The following is a 20,500-nucleotide window of genomic DNA, read 5'->3' as shown; positions in this document are numbered from 1 at the left end:
AATAAATGTATGTATGAATGAATAAATGTATGTACGAATGAATAAATGTATGTATGAATGAATAAATGTATGTATGAATGAATAAATGTATGTACGAATGAATAAATGTATGTACGAATGAATAAATGTATGCATGAATGAATAAATGTATGCATGAATGAATAAATGTATGTATGAATGAATAAATGTATGTACGAATGAATAAATGTATGTATGAATGAATAAATGTATGTACGAATGAATAAATGTATGTACGAATGAATAAATGTATGTACGAATGAATAAATGTATGTACGAATGAATAAATGTATGTACGAATGAATAAATGTATGCATGAATGAATAAATGAATGTATGAATGAATAAATGTATGTATGAATGAATAAATGTATGTACGAATGAATAAATGTATGCATGAATGAATAAATGTATGTATGAATGAATAAATGTATGCATGAATGAATAAATGTATGTATGAATGAATAAATGTATGCATGAATGAATGAATGAATGCATGAATGAATAAATGTATGTATGAATGAATAAATGTATGTATGAATGAATAAATGTATGTACGAATGAATAAATGTATGTATGAATGAATAAATGTATGTACGAATGAATAAATGTATGTACGAATGAATAAATGTATGTATGAATGAATAAATGTATGTACGAATGAATAAATGTATGTATGAATGAATAAATGTATGCATGAATGAATAAATGTATGCATGAATGAATAAATGAATGTATGAATGAATAAATGTATGTATGAATGAATAAATGTATGCATGAATGAATGAATGAGTAGTTGGATCAGACAGCTGGATACATCGCTGTGGGCACCGTTGGTGTCGCTGTGCAGTGGGGCGGTGGCGCAGATCCCACAGGTTCGGTGACGCTCCGACGCTCGTCTCCTCCTCCTGGGCTGTGTGGGTCAGTCCAGGGTAAAGAGGCTGATTCTACCGGTGAAGCGTTCACTCATATCACAATGAATACATACGATAAAAACATACTTCCACAACATTTAGTCTGTTATGTCGATTTAAACTGAGGAGTTTGAATGGATGCGGATTTATTAATGCTATTTTAGGGTTGTTTTGAGGGCGAGTGGATCGTCTGAGCTCAGCCAGTTGTTTGGGGACGCCTTGATCTAATCGGTATTTGTCGCTGGAGACGAATGTGTACCGAATACCTGCAAAATGTGAAGCTTCGGAGTCTATCGGCATATTTTATTAGACAAAATTTCTAGTCAGAAGGATTAAACTCTAGTTTTTGGGGTATTTCTGGGTTAACGCCGTTCCTGTGTGCATGTTCTGCATCGCATCGTAGTTTGGTTAAGCACCGGGTGTCTGGATGGATATCTGCGCACATGACAGGCTAGACCGCTTCATATAGAATAAAAATCTCTCAAATATTTAAACCTTTAATTTCGGATTGACAGAAGAAATCCAGGTTCGATAAGTAAATCTAAACGTGTAGTCCCGTTTGCTCTCGTATGTTTTCTCTCGGAGTTCCTCCCCCTGCGGCGCTGGGCGGAGTTTCATACCGAACCAGACGCTCCTTTTGTCGGATCCGTTTCGACTCGACTCCCCGGGGTTTACGGCTGAAAAATACCACAGTTTATACCAGATATTTACACCAAATGTGCTTAGGTCGAGTGTTATACTAATCGCCAAGACCGTCTGTCACGAAGTGGTGCGAAAGGGTGAGTTTGTTAACGAGTTTTAGGTTGGTTTTGTGCGTTTTTTCACACCGCGCGTCCCCGACTCTTTGTAGCATTCATGGCGGCTCTGCAACGAGTGCTTCAGGGCGAAGAAAGCCTAGTCCACCCGGTCGCGTCTAAATATTAAAAAGACGATTACGCAAACTATTTTTGGTTCAAATCTGACGTATAATATTATTTCGAAAACATTGCTGCTCCGCATATGGTTTTAATCCGACTCATATTGTAATGATTAATCCGATTTTCCCTTTTCCCCGTCCAAAAATAGACATTTTAACTTAAATAGATACGCGTTGATACTGGAATGGTGTAAAATTAGTGTGGATTAATGTGGATAAACGGTGGAATAGTTTAATATTTTAATACAGTATATGGAGTGAGGTTTTGTTTGTGCTCGCTGCTTCTAGCCGAGGCGTTGGTGCCAGCGGAAGCTGTGTACTGACTCCTCCCGGAATAAGGGCGCCATTATTGGGCTCCATTTCACGCAACGGTCGGTAACTTCGTAACCAAGTTTATGCAGCTAGGCCGATTAAGTACAGCTATTAAAGCGCGTCTACTGACCGTTAGCACTTAACATGCTAAAACTAGTGTTTTACTACTCAATTTAAGTTTAATATTTGTGTTTTATGACTCAATAATAAGTAAAATTATTCCAAAAGCAAAGCGCGATAAATTAGAGCAATAGTTTGTTCAATGTTCAGTAGTTTATTATGAGTTTTAAAGCTGGGTTTTCTGGTTAGCTCGGTTGACCTTGTGCGCTCGGCGATGAGGAAAAAAGCGAAACCGTGGAAAGCGGAGCCACCGCACGGAGAGATCTGCCCAGTCCGAACCCTTCCCAACAAACCCCAACTATGAGAATTCCTCGCCATTTTATTTGTCCTGCTAACGCAAATAATATAAACTAGTTTAATTAAACCGCGCTTTTGATGAATAATTAGTTAATAGTTTATAAACTGGTAACTTGTGTCAGGCAGCTGTAAATCTGTCATGCTAACGAGTAACAGCTAAGTTAGCAAACTGCTTAGCTTAGCAACGTAGTGCTATGTTATTGCTCCGACTGCCTCAGACTTATGACTTAGACTATATGTAATTTTATATTTATTTCTTACACTTTTTTGTTTACACTTTTGGTCTGATATTGTATAAATAAATCTTATTTATATTCTGAAATGTTCTTGAGTTTCACTCAACATTTTACATTATAAATAAACAGACACACAGGCACATGTGCTAGTATATTAATTAAAATGTAAATACATTTATTACATGAAAAACAGCTTAATGTAGTAAACTTGGCAGTAAAAAAAATAAACACTATGTGTAAAACCAGTTCAACATACAGAATGCAATTTACAAGCACGTTAATCAAATAACAGAGATGCAACAGGTTAGTGTATTAAAATGAGTATATTATTATATACTATATTATATACTATATATAGTGCAGTTATTATAAAGTTATAAGAAGAGTTCTACTGTTGTACTGAAAGATGATGTAAATATATTCACATCATTTCTGTAAAAGAGTAAAAAAAAAAACATTACACACAGATCCACATGTACAACATGTTGTTTATCATGTCACTCCAGTCCATACTGACACAAAACAGCCTCTGTTTGGTTGTTTGGTTTACAGACTGTATACTATATTATACTATATACTATACTATATATAATAAAGGTGTAAGAGTATACGAGTACATGCCCTTCATCATAACCCTAAGAGTTTGTGTAATATCCGTCCACATTGAGCAAATATGGCTTCATGAAATATTAATATTCATTCTGTTAGTTACATTAATCGCGTACTGTATTTGTGTGTTAATAATTCTTCCATACCATGCTATACTGATACTAAATCAAATGTAATAAGAATAAAAATAGAAGCTCAATGTCTGAGCCTATGTCCTGATTTAGGTGCGTAACTCCCACACCTGGGGGAAGAAATTTTTATATATAATGATCATTTGAAAACTGTGTTTTGTGTTTCCTCATGGTCTCCATTTCATTTCAAAAATCTGGAGGGGCGCAAACGTTTTCATCATACTGAATGCAGGTATACAGTAGTAGCCGGTAAAGGACCAGCAGTGAAAATTATTCTGTTTTGCATTTGTCTTTCACATATGTTCATGAAAAATCATATAATCAGCATAACAGTTTTAGTGTTGAGTTTAATCAAGTGACTTGGCGAGAAAAATCCATGACAGACTGTCTAGTCAGGTAAATTGGGCTTTGAATGTAGCAATGATATAACTCTGAGAAAGCCCCTCTTTAATAAGAACTATTTTAGACATGTTTACTTCATTCTGTTACCTTTTTTTAGTTGATGTCACATGGTACACAAACCATAAAAACTAAACCCACACTTCCAAATACACAATTACAGGCTTTCTCAATTCTCATCTTCAACACAAGTATCTATTACCTTCAAATTTTACTGTTGCTGGGAATGTTTTGGGCATAATTTGAAATAAGCTGGATTTTTTTTATTATTTATAAAATTGTGGTCTTTTTTCCCCAAACATAGCATAGTACATTTCTGCAGAAAGCTTTTCTTTTATATCTCGCCACAGAAGATTGTTGTAGAAATGCTGTCCATCCAAACATCCAACTGATGTGTTGTAATCTCAAGATGTGCCACATGTTTTTTCCTGAGCTGTTACATTATTAACACAGTTTTGTTCAGGATTTGTAGTTCACTCATGAACAGAGATGTTAACCAGGTTAAAGATTTTTGGAGGATGTTTGTCACCCTTCCCCCAGTCATGTCTGTATAAGCACCTGGACGACTGATAACAGAGCTGAGATTCATACTCGAAAGCTCGAGGTCTCAGAAGCGATGGTCTAGCGTGTTAGACCACTGTGCCACCCGAGCGCCAGACTAAAATTTGTTTAGATCAGTATGTGTTTGTGTGGCTTTTTAAATAAGAGGTCAATTCTGCGATCTACACTTATTGGTCACTAAAACACCTGATTTCAGTCCAAAAGTTCACATCATTTTTAGCCTGGACTGTGAATGATTAACTGTGGAAAACATGAAACGTCTGTGTTTAATCTGTGGAATGTGTGGTCCAATATTTTTACTTGGAAGAAGAACAAAATTAGACCATGTAAGTAAGACTGTAAGCATTAGAATATTTGTATTTTTAATAATTACTGATATACTCTAGTTATTTTCCTTTCTTGTTAACCTTGCTGATTATGAAATAATCAAGAGTTAAAAGTACAGCTGATTCCAATTAAAAGTCTGATTTTAATACAATATAGACATGTTCAAAGTCAAGTCAAATTAGGGGTAAAACTACCTAAATATTACAAGGAAGAAACCTTTAGAGGAACCAGAATCATCAGGAACCTCCAACCTTCATGGGTGATCTAGAGGATAATTTGGATGAATTAGAATTTGATTAAATAAAGTAAATATGTCTTTTCACATGTTCCATAATATTTTTTTTTTGTCTTGTATTGCCGTACAGGTTTGAGGCTTTGTGAAGCTCCACTCTGGCATATTTGGTCAGAGCCACCTCGACTGAGTCGTCATGAATGGCAGTAACAGTGTGAGTGGCACCCAGACTGGGCGGATACAGCTCGAGACAGGTAGGCATGCCGTGAACTCAATGTGGCTGACAGCTGGCATTTTTATGCCAGGGCTTTTAAATAGCTGAGCTGCAAGAGTGACCAAGTACAAGTGTGGGCTGCACATCTAAGCATGTTTCATTCTCACCAACATCTTTGTCCTGGTCAGTTCACATACCGGTTGCAGTCTGGACAGTGCGCCAATTCTTAGCAAGGTAGATGCCAGGCTGGCTGATCGCACTGCTGAGATTCGAACCTTGATCTTTCTTTTCAGTAGATTTTAGCTCTTGCTTGTGATTAAAGATAAATGAAACATTTTGTGTGGTTCTGTTAGATGTCAATTCATGGAGTAAGGAGGATTGTCTGACTCTGCTGGAGAGAATCCGGAATATGTTGCCAGACGGAGACACGCTGAAATACAAGACCACCGAGTCTCATTTTGACTGGGACAAAGTGGGTTTTGGAAACTACACCGGAGTCATGTGCAAACAGAAATGGCAGAAGGTTTCTACAGAGGTGAGTTGTGTAAACAACTGATGAGTGTGCACGAGTGTGTGTTGCAGGATAGAAAAAATGCATATACACATTGAATTCATGTGTTGCAGCCACAACTGCTAACAAGTGTAATAAGCAATTTATAAAAAGGTATTGACCCTCCACCTTAATATCATCTGGAGTTCTATGGGAGTCCTTTTAGATTAAAAATAGGGATACAGTGGGATGGCCAAGTGTACAGAGAAACAGATGGGCTACAGTCTGTAATTGTATAACCCTGTATGGAAAATGTAGCTTATAAGATAATGTTTACCTGAAAAATTTAAAGTGTAAGTGTACAGGGCAGCACTGTGGCTCGGTAGGTAGCACTGTCGCCTCACAGCAAGAAGGTCCTGGGTTCGATCCCCAGGCGGGGCGGTCCGGGTCCTTTCTGTGCGGAGATTTCATGTTCTTCCCGTGTCTGTGTGGGTTTCCTCCGGGAGCTCCGGTTTCCTCCCACAATCCAAAAACATACAGTCAGGTTCATTGGAGACACTGAATTGCCCTGTAGGTGAGTGGGTGTGTGTATGTGTGTATGTGTGTCTGCCCTGCGATGGGGACTGGCGCCCCGTCCAGGGTGTTATTGTGTGCTTTGCACCCATTGAAAAGCTGGGATAGGCTCCAGCACCCCCCCCCCATAAGAATGAAAGAAAGAAAGTGAGTGAGTGAGTGTAAGTGTATATAGAGCCCTTAGCAACCTAAGAAACATCCCAATAGTTTTGTGTATATAGTGTATATTTGGCATGCAAATGGGTTTTAATGTGTAATCAGCTGGTTGTTACTGTGAGTATTTAGGATGTACCTTAAAGGCTTAACCTTTATCAGCAGAAAAACTCAGTGCTAATTTAAATCATTCCTAGATAAGTTGTAACTGTGGTTTTTTTCCTCTCAGGTGCGGAAATACAGGACGATGACGGAGCTTATCGTCGATGCAATAGAATTTGTAAAGAACCCTTACAAAGGAAAGAAACTGAAGGTAAGACGCCCACTTTTTTTAGTTTTTGCATTTGCAGCAGAACTTCCAAATGCAGTGCTCTAAACTCAGGCAAATCTTTGTTCCCACCCCCCCACCCCCCCACAGACACATCCGGACTTCCCGAAGAAGCCCCTCACACCTTACTTTCGTTTCTTTATGGAGAAGAGAGCCAAGTATGCAAAAATTCACCCAGAGATGAGCAACCTAGATCTCACAAAGATCCTCTCCAAAAAATACAAAGAGCTTCCAGAGAAGAAGAAGGTGAGGACAGTGAAGGGACCGGATTTCAATACGTCTTTGTTAATAATAATTAAATAATAATGATATGATATTAATAATAGTGGTACTTTTGTGGTATTATCAGCTCAAATACATTCAGGAATTCCAGAGGGAGAAGGAGGCTTTTGAGAAGAATATGGCCCGCTTCAAGTAAGCACCCACTCTATCTTAAATGTAACATTATCACTCTCTTTCTGAGTCATCTCCATTTCCCGATTGTGAATCACAACCCCCGATCTGATAAAGGAGAGCCGAATCACCAAACTCCCCCCTCCTACGCATGTCCTTCACCTCATGGGATGCGCCACTCACGCAGACACCCGGACCAGTCACAAAGATCGCATATCGCAGCGGTATTGGGAACAGACCTGGTCCGACTTTCCCTCCCTCAGACACGACCAGGCCAGGTCAGTGGCTCTGCTGAGATTCCACACTACAAGTTCCAGCACTCTGCAGTGATGTGCTATCATGGAAAACAGCTGTGCCACCCAAGCGCCCATAACTGGGTGAACCAAGCAGCCTTATAACATCTATCAGAAAAGGATTCAGAGATAGTAACATATTATTAATAAACATATTAATGAAGTAAATACCTTTAAATTATGTAAATATTTATTTGTTTTAAGACTACATTGGCCTTTTCTTGTTAGATTAGGCTAAAATACTATATGGCCAAAAGTATCTGGGCACCTTACAATGAGCTTATTGGACACCACATTCCAAAACCTCAGGCATTAATATAGTGGCACCACCACCGTCTCTTTTTAAGTCAATGACAGCCTTTATTTCTTTGGGAAGGGTTTCCAAAATGTATGCCTTTCAGTCAAAATAAACTTGTGAGGCCAGGCGCCTGTTGAACAAGACGGGCTTGCTCGAAATAATCATTCCAAATCATCCAGTGGTTTTTAACAGGGTAAAGGTTAGGAATGTATAGTTTCTCCACACCAAAACAAGCCATGTCTTTATTGACCTTGTGCACAGGGGTCATACGGTCATACTGGAGGGAATGGAAATGACCTTTCCCAAATTGTTGCCACATATTTGGACACTTTATTTGACAAATAAATTTCACAATTTATTTGACATAATTGATTTTATACACCTAATAAGAATGGGTGTGGAAGAGGAAAGGAAGAACATGTATTTAGTTCTGTAATTTTTTATGTTGTGAGGACCTTGTTTTTCCTTGACCTTGTGTAGGGTAGGCTTTATTGTTAAGGTGGTTTACAGGCTTAAAAGAACAAGCTTCATATTTTTCTCAGTTCTGACTGCTTGCGTTTTTTGTTAACAGCATTTACTTCTACTTCTACTTTCAATACTTAAGTACATTAAACATCAGATTCTTTAAGATTTTTACTCAAGTAATATTCTAAGTGATGACTTTGGACTTGTACTCAAGTAAAGCTTTCAGGTACTGATTATGATGGGTGTCCCAATACTTTTGTCTATATTGAGTATATTTGTTAAAAACAAGTGTAAGTCTTCTCTGTTGTTCTTAATAGAGAGGATCACCCTGAACTTATAGAAGAGCGCAAGAAATCAGACCTTCCAGAGAAACCCAAGACCCCTCAGCAGCTTTGGTACAACCATGAAAAGAAGGCCTTCATGAAGCTCCACCCAGAAGTGAGTGCGTTTGCTAGAACCCTGAAGCATTAATGAATTATGTAAACATCCTTCACCTCTGCATTCTAAATGTAAGTTTTAAATCTGTAGGTAAGTCAGAAGGAACTGAAAGAAGCTTTACGCCGTCAGTGGTCTCAGCTTTCAGATAAGAAGCGACTGAAATGGATCAGCAAAGCCCTGGAGCTCCAGAAAAACTATGAGGTTGATTCCCCATTCTTATATTTTTGTTTATTTTTTTTAATGGATTCCTTGTTCCTTTAGCTCTTGCTTGAGTCATTTTCAGTTCTTGATTGTGAATTTGCTGTTGCTTGGACAACCCTCATGTAATAAAAAAAAACTGAATCACCCCCCCTTCGAAACGTGTCCAATCTGTGGCTGCTTCTTATCACTTGTAGAGAGCTGTATTGCCTACGGAGAGCCACACTAAGCTCTATGTGTCTCCCCCACATTCTCCTTTTGCAGCGGGAACAGACCCCGTCCGACCTACCCTCCCTTATACATGAGCAGTTGTGTTTGCAGTGATGTGCTAGCACGTTCATACAACAAAAAAACGACACTACTTGTTTACTTAACAAACCATCTCTGGATCAATACAAATAATCTTTCAAATACACAAATCACAGCTCTCAGCTTTTATGGAACGGCAGGAGAACATGGCGTGTTTCCAGATCCTTTATTCATGATTGATTGTTGATCCTGGTCATTTTAGTGAGATGTAAAGAGCTTTTTGTTCCAATTTATTTGCATTACTGAGCATCAGAAAAGATAAAAGAAAATGCATTCAACATTCAAGACTTAACAAAAACATTGCTGTGTCTCCCTGACAGGGCAGTATGAGAGCGTACCATGAAGCGCACCCGGATTCAAACTCAGATGAGCACATCAAGTCCGTCTTAACCAAAGCCGAACGACAGCTCAAGGACAAGTTTGACGGGCGGCCGACTAAGCCACCACCGTAAGTGTTACCTGGTAGCTTAGAAGTGTGTTTTTGTGAAATCTCTTCAGCTGCATTCACATAATGCATGACCTTAATAGTGGAATGTAAACCTGTAAACCTAGAACCTGTAAACCTAAAACATGTCAACCTAGAACCTGTAAACCTAGAACCTGTAAACCTAGAACCTGTAAACCTAAAACATGTAAACCTAAAACATGTAAACCTAGAACCTGTAAACCTAGAACCTGTAAACATAAAACCTGTAAACCTAAAACATGTAAACCTAGAACCTGTAAACATAAAACATGTAAACCTAAAACATGTAAACCTAGAACCTGTAAACCTAAAACCTGTAAACATAAAACCTGTAAACCTAAAACATGTAAACCTAGAACCTGTAAACATAAAACATGTAAACCTAAAACATGTAAACCTAGAACCTGTAAACCTAAAACCTGTAAACCTAAAACATGTAAACCTAGAACCTGTAAACCTAGAACCTGTAAACATAAAACATGTAAACCTAGAACCTGTAAACCTAGAACATGTAAACCTAGAACCTGTAAACCTAGAACATGTAAATCTAGAACCTGTAAACATAAAACATGTAAACCTAGAACCTGTAAACCTAAAACATGTAAACATAGAACATGTAAACCTAGAACCTGTAAACCTAGAACATGCAAACCTAGAACCTGTAAACCTAGAACATGCAAACCTAGAACCTGTAAACCTAAAACATGTAAACCTAAAACATGTAAACCTAAAACCTGTAAACCTAGAACATGCCAACATAGAACCTGTAAACATAGAACCTGTAAACCTAAAACATGTAAACCTAGAACCTGTAAACATAGAACATGTAAACATAGAACCTGTAAACATAGAACCTGTAAACCTAAAACATGTAAACCTAAAACATGTAAACCTAAAACCTGTAAACCTAGAACATGCCAACATAGAACCTGTAAACATAGAACCTGTAAACCTAAAACATGTAAACCTAGAACATGTTTATGGATTTCCTTTAGCTCCCAATCGAGTCATCTCCAGTTCCCGATTGTGAATTCACTTTGACAACCCCAAATCTAATCAAGTAGAGCAACCACACGAATCACCACATCCCTTTTTATCACCCATAGAGAGCTGTATTGCGTACGGAGAGCCACGCTAAGCTCCATGCGACTCACATTCATTCCCCTTTTGCAGCGGTAACAGACAGAGTCTGACCTTCCGTCGCCGTTTGCTTGGACTTCATACCGGGTCAGATAAACCTAGAACATTCAGCGATGATGCAAGGCTTCATGTTCTGTCTAAAATACAAAAATTATCTCCTCATTTCACGGTCCGTGGTGCAATTTTTGTGGCTGTTAATTTGGTAGGGTCTTATTTATAGAGAATCTTTGGTTGCAACACACAAGACATCAAACCTCAATGAGCCGGAAGCTTCTACATGAGCAGAATGGGTGAAGATTCCACAAGAGAGGCATCAGAGGCTTGTCAGCACCTAGCAAAAATACCTAGATGATGTTCCACCAGTGATTAATTTACCTGCAGACACAGTAAGCACGGTTTTATTTGCAGGAACGGCTATTCTCTATACTGCGCTGAGCTGATGGTGAACATGAAGGATGTGCCGAGTACAGAGAGGATGGTGCTGTGCAGCAAGCAGTGGAAAATTATGACCCAGAAGGAAAAGGACATGTTCCAGAAACGATGTGAACAGGTAACCTAAAACACACAAGCCACGAGCGGAAAGTTTATACACATACTGTGTTTACATGCAGAATCTTACAAAATGTAAACTTTTACCTTGTCAGAAAAAGAAGCAGTATGAGGTTGATCTTCAGAGATTCCTGGAGGTGAGAATCCTCATATTTTTCAAATTAAATTAAGGTTTTAAGGCGTGCTTTGTTCTTGTTCCTCTAACCGAACTAATTTTTCCTAAATTTCCCCACAGACCCTGCCAGATGAGGAACGGGATCGAGTACTGACCGAGGAGAAGCTGGGAGGCACCAAGCTCAGTATGCTCTGCAGTGCTTTTGGTGCTAAATCCCCTGTAAGCAAGGTGGGTATCAACTTAAATCCATTAAACCTGAGCACTCATACAGTCAGTTACTGCTAATGTGGCTTCTTAAAACCATCGAAATGCTGATTTTTGGGCTGTAGGACCGCAGCCGTGACCCAGTGGTAGACCAGTGGGCGCATGGCCAGACAAAAGATAAGAGGGATGGAAAGAAGAAGGCACAGCTCCCGGAGACTCCCAAAACTGCTGAGGAGATGTGGCAGCAGAGCGTGATAGGAGACTACCTGGCCAAATACAGGGTGAGCTAAACTAGCCTCCAGAATTTAATTCGGAATACAAAACTGACACTCAGGCTCACACACACACATACATATACACTTACATACTTAAATACACACATACATACACACACACACACTGTGACACAGAATTACTTACATATCTAAACACACTCATATGAACATACACACTCAAACTAACATGCACATACGCACACTCACAAACACACACATGCATAAACTCACACACACTTGCACATACATACACTAATATACACAAAAAACTCAGACACACATACACACACTCGCGCGCACACACAACCAATACTGTCTTGTTCCCTGGACTCTGACAACTTCAATACATACAACTACTCAGTGACTGTATTACTTGTATCTTATTGCATCACAGTATTGCAATTTGCACAGTACTGTATTTTTGCACCTTACTCTTTTTATATCTCTTCTGCTATATAAACCCTACACTGCTTAGGGCTGCACGATATTGGAAAAAACTGACATTGCGATTTTTTTCCCCTGCGATATATATTGCGATATTAAAAAAATGCAGGAATTTTCACCACATTATTAGTAATATTAATAATGCATGTATCTTACTCTAAATAAGGGGCTCATCTGTGAAAAAGCGTGGTGCCTACAAGGGTTACAAGTAGGGTTGCCAACTTTCAGAACTGGAAATAAGGAACACCCTGTTTACCTGAGCGAGCGAGCGAGCACCTGTAAACAATATAACGGGTCTTACACCATCATAGAAACATTATCAAAATGTTTAATTTAAGGGATTTAAAGAATTTTCATTCTTTAATGATAAATCAGAACCATATTTTAGGTAAAAGAACATGCATAAACAACATCATGTAACATTTTTTCTCAATAGTGAAAACAACATTTTTACATAATCCATCTTCACACCGACATGCAGCCCGGTTCTGGACTGCGTTGCTTAGGGGGGCAGTAAGAAAATTGGGGGAGGGTTGGGGAAATGCCTACCCCAGCGCCCCCATAGCGCCGGCCCTGCTTGTGTTACTTTAGTTTTGCCCTAAGCCGGATTCGAACCTAGAGCAGAAGAACGTGAGCGCTGTCCACTGCGCTACTCAAACAGCAAAATATTTATAGTGGTGGTAAATTCAGTTCATTTTATGGACTTGGGTTATTCTGAGTCACTCAGTAATGTGATCCGGTTCACTTGGGTCACTTGAGTCAGTTGAGTCACTTGTACTGACATTCTGATTGCGATTGATTTATTGCATTAAAATGCATCCAAATATCACTTGTCTTCCATGCATTCATCTTCTGTAAATAAATCCTTCTCTCTTAATTCTCTTGGCACCTCCTGTCAGTGACAAGTTGACACTTTTTTTTAAGTGAATACTTGACCATGTGGGAGAGGGGGGTGGACTCACCTACCAATCAGATGGGTATATTAATGGGTCAAGGGTTTAAAATTACCATGGTGGCTATGATACTCCTTAAGTGGTACAGTACTAAAGTAGCCTGTAAGCATTTGCATTTTAATAATAATATAACTATATTATGTTCTTTTGCTTACAAGAAAATATGCTGCATTACTAATCTATACCACTACTACTGATTAATAATAATAATAATAATAATAATAATAATAATAGCATGTGCATAAAATCAGCCACATAACGAATACCAGTGTGTGTAATCGCTGTTTATTGGAATATTTAACTTATTACTTAGATTCATAGACTGGAGTGAAGCCGGTTCAGCCAAATGATCAGAGTCAGAGGTGTTTCCGGTGAGTCGGCTCACTCGCCTTGTATACTGAGCAGCAGCCAGTCAGAGGACTCGTAGGATCCGGGTTAATTAAGATTTCGGACTCGTGATTCCTGATTCAGTACAAAGATTCGAATCATTAACCCGGGTGATTCAGGAACCGCCCCAGCTCTAGTATTGAACAGTCTAATCTGCAGCATTTCTCTCCCATTGATAAAAATACGGAACAAAGCGCGTCCTGTATCAGTTCAATACGGAACACCACATTTAGTTTCCAAATACGGAACGATTCCGTATTTTACGGGACGGTTGGCAACCCTAGTTACAAGAGATTATGACCAGCTACATCTTTGTACTTGGTTGAAACTGAGCATTAAACTAAGAAAGCTTCAATATCTCTTCTCTCACAGAAAAATAAACATGGCTGACGGAGCGGACAAAGTTATTTTCAAACGTAAATAAATAATTACTGATTTTTAACGAGTGTTTTTATTAGCAAGTTTGGGCTTGTCAGCAAATGTAACTGTTTTCTGTACACGAATCGAGATGTTATATTGACATGTTAGCGCTAGGGTTGCCAACCGTCCCGTAAAATACGGAATCGTTCCGTATTTGAAAACTAAATGTCGCGTTCCGTATTGAACTGATACAGGACGCGCTTTGTTCCGTATTTTTATCAATGGGAGAGAAATGCTGCAGATAAGACTGTTCAATACTAGAGCTGGGCGGTTCCTGAATCAACCGGGTTAATGATTCGAATCTTTGGACTGAATCAGGAATCACGAGTCCGAAATCTCAATGAACCCGGATCCTTTGAGTCCTCTGACTGGCTGCTGCTCGGTACACAAGGCGTGTGAGCCGTCATTGAAAATGAGAACGGTGTGAATTTTCGTTTTGTGTCAAGCAGCAAAAAAAGTTGTAGCATGACGTATTTGATATAATTTGCATTAAGAAACATCGCACGTCCTGCGATGTGACTATCGCGCATGCACACATCGCGATGACGATGCTGAAACGAAATATCGTGCAGCCCTAACGCTGCTAAGTATTAAAACACATGTTTAGAGATCATTTGTCACAGACCTTCATTGGACCACATTGATTTCAAACACGATTGTTAAAACAACATTGACATTGACAATATACACCAGGTTATTTCCTCTTGTAATGTACACTATATGGCCAAAGTATTTGAACACCAGACTATGAGCTTGCTAGACATCTCATTTAAATACCAGATGGAATTAAAATAGTGTGATCTTTTCCGCTATAACTACAGACGCTCACCTTGAAGTATGCCTGTTGGAAGTTGTGTACTCATGTCGGCCAAGAAAGCCTCAGTTGAAGTCAGGACCAATTTAAACCAAGCTTTTGTTGTTCATGTCGGGTGTCTACCCAGAAGTAATAATACATTTATTTATATAGCGCTTTTCAAGATACTCAAAGACGCTTAAGAAGTAATTGACCATGTCTCATAAAGGCGGATGGCCTCCAGCCGAAATAAAAATTAAAAGGGTTGCATGAAATCTGGTATGCAGACCAAAGTGATCTGCTGCTGTGACCCTTAAATACAGGAGCAGCCAAAAAAAGTCTTTACATTAGCCAGCTCAGAAATCCAAAGAGATTTTGCTGTACAACTGAATATTGCCTATTTTCTCTGCAGAATGATCGGAAAAAAGCACAGAGCGCCATGGAGGCTACCTGGAAAGCCATGGAGAAAAAGGAGAAGATCCCATGGATTAAAAAGGCTGCCGAGGACCAGAAGCGATACGAGGTTCAGTACCGGACCGTGGTCAGTGACCAAACGTTTTGACCACTGTCTTCTCATCCCTGCTGAAGAAATGTCAAAATGTTGGTCGTCGCTTAACCTTCCTCTTCCGCAGAGTAAAGCAGGGGAGAAGTGAAGCAGTGCCTGCTGCTGTCTCCATTCTACGAGTTTCTTTATTCCAGTGTTGTACTTAATTCACTGAATTCTACGTTACTAGAATTGTTTTTCCACGTTGTGTTAGGTTGATCATGTGCACAGCTTTGACGTGTGTTCTGTGTTTGTGTTCTGCTTCGTTTTGCTGCTGAGTTATTTTGAAAGAGAATGAAGGAAGCTGAAGTTCTGTGTGCGTTTGTGTTGTAGAGGGAGCTGGTCGAGATGAGAACGGTGCCCACCGTACAGGGTCGGAGGAAACCCAAGTTTGACGGAGAACCCAAGAAACCTCCAGTGTATGTAAAAAATATATATTTTGTTCTATCCTGAATAAATGAAATTAAAATAGGGTGGAATCTGTATAAACACTCTTCTGAGGAGGCTTCTCACAAGACTTTGAAGTATGTCTGTCGGAATTTGTGCCTTTTCAAAAAAAGAAAAAGCATTTGTATGGCTGGGTGGGGTAGCACTGTCGCCTCACAGCAATAAGGTCCTGGGTTCGATTCCCAGGTGCCACAGTCCGGGTCCTTTCTGTGTGGAGTTTGCACGTTCTCCCCGTGTCTGTGTGGGTTTCCTCCGGGAGTTCCAGTTTCCTCCCACAGTTCAAAGACGTGCAAGTGAGATGAATTGGAGACACAAAATTGTCCCAAAATTGGCTGTTGTTCACAGGGTGGGAAAGCCGGACAATTACAACCTCTGCTGGCTGATTGATGGCGAGTTGGGGAATAATGCTGATCAGGGTGTGGCTCTCCATGCACAAGGCTGGTCTGCATATGAACTTGCCTCGTGTAGGTGAAAAGAGGCAGTCGGTACTGCTAACATGTTGGACGGGGCGTGTGACAGTTGAGAAGCTCCTCAGTCAGCAGTGGAGGGTTGATTTGGTAGAGGTGATGCGTAATGCAATCAAGGTAATTGGATACGACTAGATTAGAGGGGGAAATTGGGGGGGGGGGGGAATTGGAGAAAAAAGGTTTTGTATGGCTGGGCACTGATGTTGGTCAAAAAGGCCTCAGTTGATGTTCCGGTTCATTCCAAACCTGTTCAGTGAGGCTGAGTTATTTGGAGCTTCTTTACACTAAACTTTGTGCTCTCTCAAAGTCCCTCATGTCGCAATTTCTTCTGTTCCGGCTGCAGGAGCGGCTATCAGATGTTCTCGCAGGAGCTGCTGACCAACGGCGAGCTGAATCACTTCAGCCTGAAGGAGCGCATGGTGGAGATCGGTAAGCGCTGGCACAAGCTCAGCCAGAGTCAGAAGGACAAGTACAAGAAGCAGGTAGAGGAGCAGCAGCTGGAGTACAAAGCCGAGCTAGAAGCCTGGGTGAAGGTTCGCATCCAGTTTTCCTAACGTCTCGATCTCTTCTTCAGCGAGTGCATTTTAGTTCCCGAGTCTTGAACTGCGAATGTCATTATTCTCTTCTTCTTTTCTTCTCTCTCAGTCTCTATCTCCTCAGGAACGAGCGGTTTATAAAGAGTTTACTGCTGCAGTAAGTATGAGTTCCTTCAGCTTGTCTTTTAGCCCTATATAATCTTGCTAATTAACATCATAATAAAATAATGTGTATAGAACTGAATATAATCTAAGAACTAAATGTAATCTTTAAAAATGTGCATGTACTCTGCTCTGCATGGCAAGAAATTATTCTGCTGTTTACTTAGTCAAATAATACTAAGTTGAGGCTGTTTTGGCACTTTGATAATTTTTCCTAATTCCTAAATCATCACAGTGTCTGTTGGTTTTCTTTTTTTTTCTCATTTTAGTTCATGGCCCTTTTTTTTTTAATCACTGCTAGTTAAAAAGGCAAAATTGTCTTTTTTTCCGACATGAATAATAGTCATAGAATTTAAAATAATGCTAATATATTTTATATAGACCCAGTTTGCCGCTGACCTTTTCAAAGCGCCTTCAATGAGACTAACTGTTTGATCTGACTCAAAAGTGACTCAGGCAGCATGAACACCACTTAACGTGAACAGAGATTACGTGACTTATAGTACTAAAACAACAAGCCAGGAATTTCATTAGTGGAGACACTTATGAGCAGTAATAATTAAGAGAGGTTTAGTGCTCCTATGTCGTTCTTTTATTACATTGTCACATTAAGCTTTTTTTTTTAATGATAAGCGTTTTAGCTGATTCTCACAATTTCTCAGAACCCCGAGCTGTAACACAAGTTTAAAAGTGAAACAGTGAGGAAAATCCAGATAAACACAGATACACGTGGATGATTTCAGAGTGGATTTGATGATTATTCCACACAAATGCAGATTCGTCTCATATTCGCATTTTCACGACGTTTTACTGCACCGCTCAAGCCGAGCGCTGAGCAAAGTGACCGTTTGCGTCGGGCTCAGTGACCATGGCATGTGTGACTTGCATGCATGTGATGGTTGTGTGTATTGGTGTGTTTTGTTTATATTTAAAATTGGCCAGTGACAACACTGAAAATGGAACATAAAATATCTTTAGGTACGTTTAATACATTTAGGAACGTTTCAAAAGTACTGAAGTCGTATGGATGCCAGCAGACACCCTGATCACGTACACTGTGTAGATCAAACTAACCTGACAGGCGGTACTGTTCTGTGGGCTACTCTGTGGCTACTAATTGTTGGCTTTAAGCTTGAACTGTTGTTTCTTGTGTTTTTCTTTTGTTTGTTTGTTTGTTTTGTTCTCCTCTTGCCCTTCCCTCTTCCCTACCCCTCTTCTCTACCCTGTCTGTGTCTCAACAGAAACGGCGAAGCACGTCAAAGACAGGAGGTCCCGGGGCCAAAGTGCGCGTCACCAAGGGCAAGGCGGTAGGTGACCGAGCTGCCGCGCTGGGGGCCGGGGGGGGCAAACGTTCCATGGCGTACCGGGTCAAGGTAACGCTCGCTCTCTCTGGGCCCCTTGCCCAAAACAGTCAAAAAACCAAAGGGCCACTCGGGCCTCAGCGATATGATAAATCAATGTTATAAAATAGCTCGTGTGCAGTACAGTAAATAGATGCAGTGTGAGAGAATTAGAAGACTCTGTGATCTCTAGCAGGACACCTCAGAGTCAGAGGAGGAGGAAGAAAAGTCAGACTCGACAGATTCCGAGGAGGAAGACGACGAGTCCTCCGGTTCCTCGGATAGTGACGACGACGAGGATGAGGTAAATGTGCAGACCTCAGTGCAGAGTCCCAGCATTGTCACCAGCCAAGTTGGGCACTCAACACACAGTTGGCTGTGTCTGAGAGAGCAATCCTTAGTATATGCTAAGGGCACATTCACATGAGAAGCTGTTTGCGCCTCGCTTTGTTCAGCGCTCGGCTTGAGTGACGTCATCAAAGTGCGAATATGAGATGAACCTGCATTTGTGAGGAATACCTCTGAAAGCTCCACGTGTATGTGTTTATCTGGATTGTCCTCACTGTTTCACTTTTAAACTTGTGTTACAGCTCGGGGATCTGAGAAATTGTGCTCATAAGTTCTCTCCACTAATGAAATTCCTCGCTCGTTCGAATAAGTGTTGTTTGTACGGTCTGAGACACTTTTACAGCATCATAACGAACAGTTTGTCTCATTGGAGGCACTTTGAAAAGGTCAGCGGCAATCAGGCGAACATTGAGCCATGAGCCCAAAAAGCTTAGAGAAGCGTGGCGGCAAGCTAAGTAGCACCGCCACAATCCATAGGAAACAACAGCACAGCCGACGCAAAAGCGGTTGTGTCGCTTCTCATGTGAATGCGCCCTAAGGCTCTCTTTCAAATTTGGTGAAGACTGGCAGCCTCACACATTTTGGATGGTCTGTGTGCCAACCTGCAGAGTACAGGAGAATTGGATATATCCAAATTGTGACAATGGGGAAAGAAGAGGTAGGGTGGGGTTAAATATTTGAATATAAGTACAGTATGTAATGCATTTATGTTTATATAAACGTACCTGTGCTCACCCTGTCTGTAGAAGTGCTCTGAGGAGTCAGTACATCCATCATTCTAAGTGCTTTCCTGTTTGTTTTACAGAACGATGACGACGACCAGTCTGAGGGTTCAAGTGGCTCAACAGACGATAGCAGCGAATACGATTCGGACTAATGCATCCGACCCTTAAAGGGTGTTTGGGGGCTGTGCAGGACACACCCCTTTAGCAACCTCCCTCGAGAAAATGAGGGAGGGACCGGCGACTGTGAGCGCCACAGCACGCGCCAGTGTTTCCCTCTCGTCTAAGAAAGGGAGAGCACCTGCAAGGGCGACGGCTCTCCCCTCGAAATGTCCACGTCACAGACTCAAAGTCAAGCGGACAACCTCTGTTATTAACGAGCTGTTACGTGTGTGTTTATTGAAGCATTTTTATTGCCTTTATATAGGTGTGTTATTAAATTGGTGTTGCCTGTTCCTTTTTTAATCATTTGATAAAAGCAGTTTAAGTTTTTCGAGAGCGTCATCGTTGGTCTGAGGTTGACCCTGGGTGATGAATGGATTGAACAGAGTGCGAGACGCCCAGCCGCCTGGGATGGATGTTTGTACACCTCGGTCCATTTGTTGAGGCTCAGAGCGCTGTGTTAAGCTACTCTGGTCATGTTTGTTCATTTTTTTTGGACAGATCAGCCACAATAAATGCACTTTTTCTCTTTTATTCTCTACTTGAGTCATATTTATTTGCTTTATCTCACCTGTTTTGACAATGACCAGACAAAAACTTGCTAAACTCTAGTCTTAATTTTCCTTGGTATTATCTATCCATCCCTCCCTCCCTCATTTAACTATGCTTACAATAGGGTCAGTTGTTTTATTTTACACCAAGTACCACCCCTAACAAACCAAACCACCTCTATGTTCTCATGAACATTTGCACCACACCCACAACTGTATAACCTGGTTGTCATGTGAGCCTTGTCTGTTAAA

General features: G+C 40.3%; 1 protein-coding gene across 7 annotated transcripts; it reads left to right on the top strand.

The window, feature by feature from the left end:
- The first annotated feature begins 1,082 nt into the window (after positions 1-1,082).
- Positions 1,083-20,231, top strand: ubtfl (upstream binding transcription factor, like). Of its 7 annotated transcripts, none has more exons than XM_062993872.1 (20): positions 1,083-1,710; positions 5,205-5,325; positions 5,639-5,820; positions 6,731-6,814; positions 6,920-7,075; positions 7,179-7,243; positions 8,596-8,716; positions 8,807-8,917; positions 9,544-9,671; positions 11,238-11,379; positions 11,474-11,515; positions 11,614-11,721; positions 11,823-11,978; positions 15,382-15,510; positions 15,847-15,932; positions 16,771-16,960; positions 17,073-17,120; positions 18,367-18,432; positions 18,659-18,769; positions 19,619-20,231. In XM_062993872.1, exons 2-20 carry the CDS (start codon positions 5,268-5,270, stop codon positions 19,688-19,690), a joined length of 2,055 nt encoding a protein of 684 aa, XP_062849942.1. In that variant the 5' UTR covers positions 1,083-1,710; positions 5,205-5,267; the 3' UTR covers positions 19,691-20,231. The 7 variants fall into 7 exon arrangements, with proteins under 7 accessions (XP_062849942.1, XP_062849943.1, XP_062849940.1 ...); XM_062993873.1 differs by having other exon boundaries at positions 1,084-1,710; positions 18,662-18,769; XM_062993870.1 differs by having other exon boundaries at positions 1,087-1,710; positions 18,367-18,498; positions 18,662-18,769.
- Positions 20,232-20,500: the final 269 nt, after the last annotated feature.

This window comes from Trichomycterus rosablanca, chromosome 4 (genome assembly GCF_030014385.1).
Source record: "Trichomycterus rosablanca isolate fTriRos1 chromosome 4, fTriRos1.hap1, whole genome shotgun sequence".
Lineage (NCBI taxonomy): Eukaryota > Metazoa > Chordata > Actinopteri > Siluriformes > Trichomycteridae > Trichomycterus > Trichomycterus rosablanca.
The sequence above is the reverse complement of the archived record's forward strand: the minus strand, read 5'-3'. Positions and strand labels throughout refer to the sequence as shown.

Bases quoted from the DNA above. Each gene is read 5' to 3' on its own strand.
- ubtfl (XM_062993868.1), top strand. From the start codon at position 5,268: ATGAATGGCAGTAACAGTGTGAGTGGCACCCAGACTGGGCGGATACAG. The intron at 7,076-7,178 runs GTGAGGACAGTG...TGGTATTATCAG, and splicing joins AGCTTCCAGAGAAGAAGAAG to CTCAAATACATTCAGGAATT. The intron at 7,244-8,595 runs GTAAGCACCCAC...TGTTCTTAATAG, and splicing joins AAGAATATGGCCCGCTTCAA to AGAGGATCACCCTGAACTTA.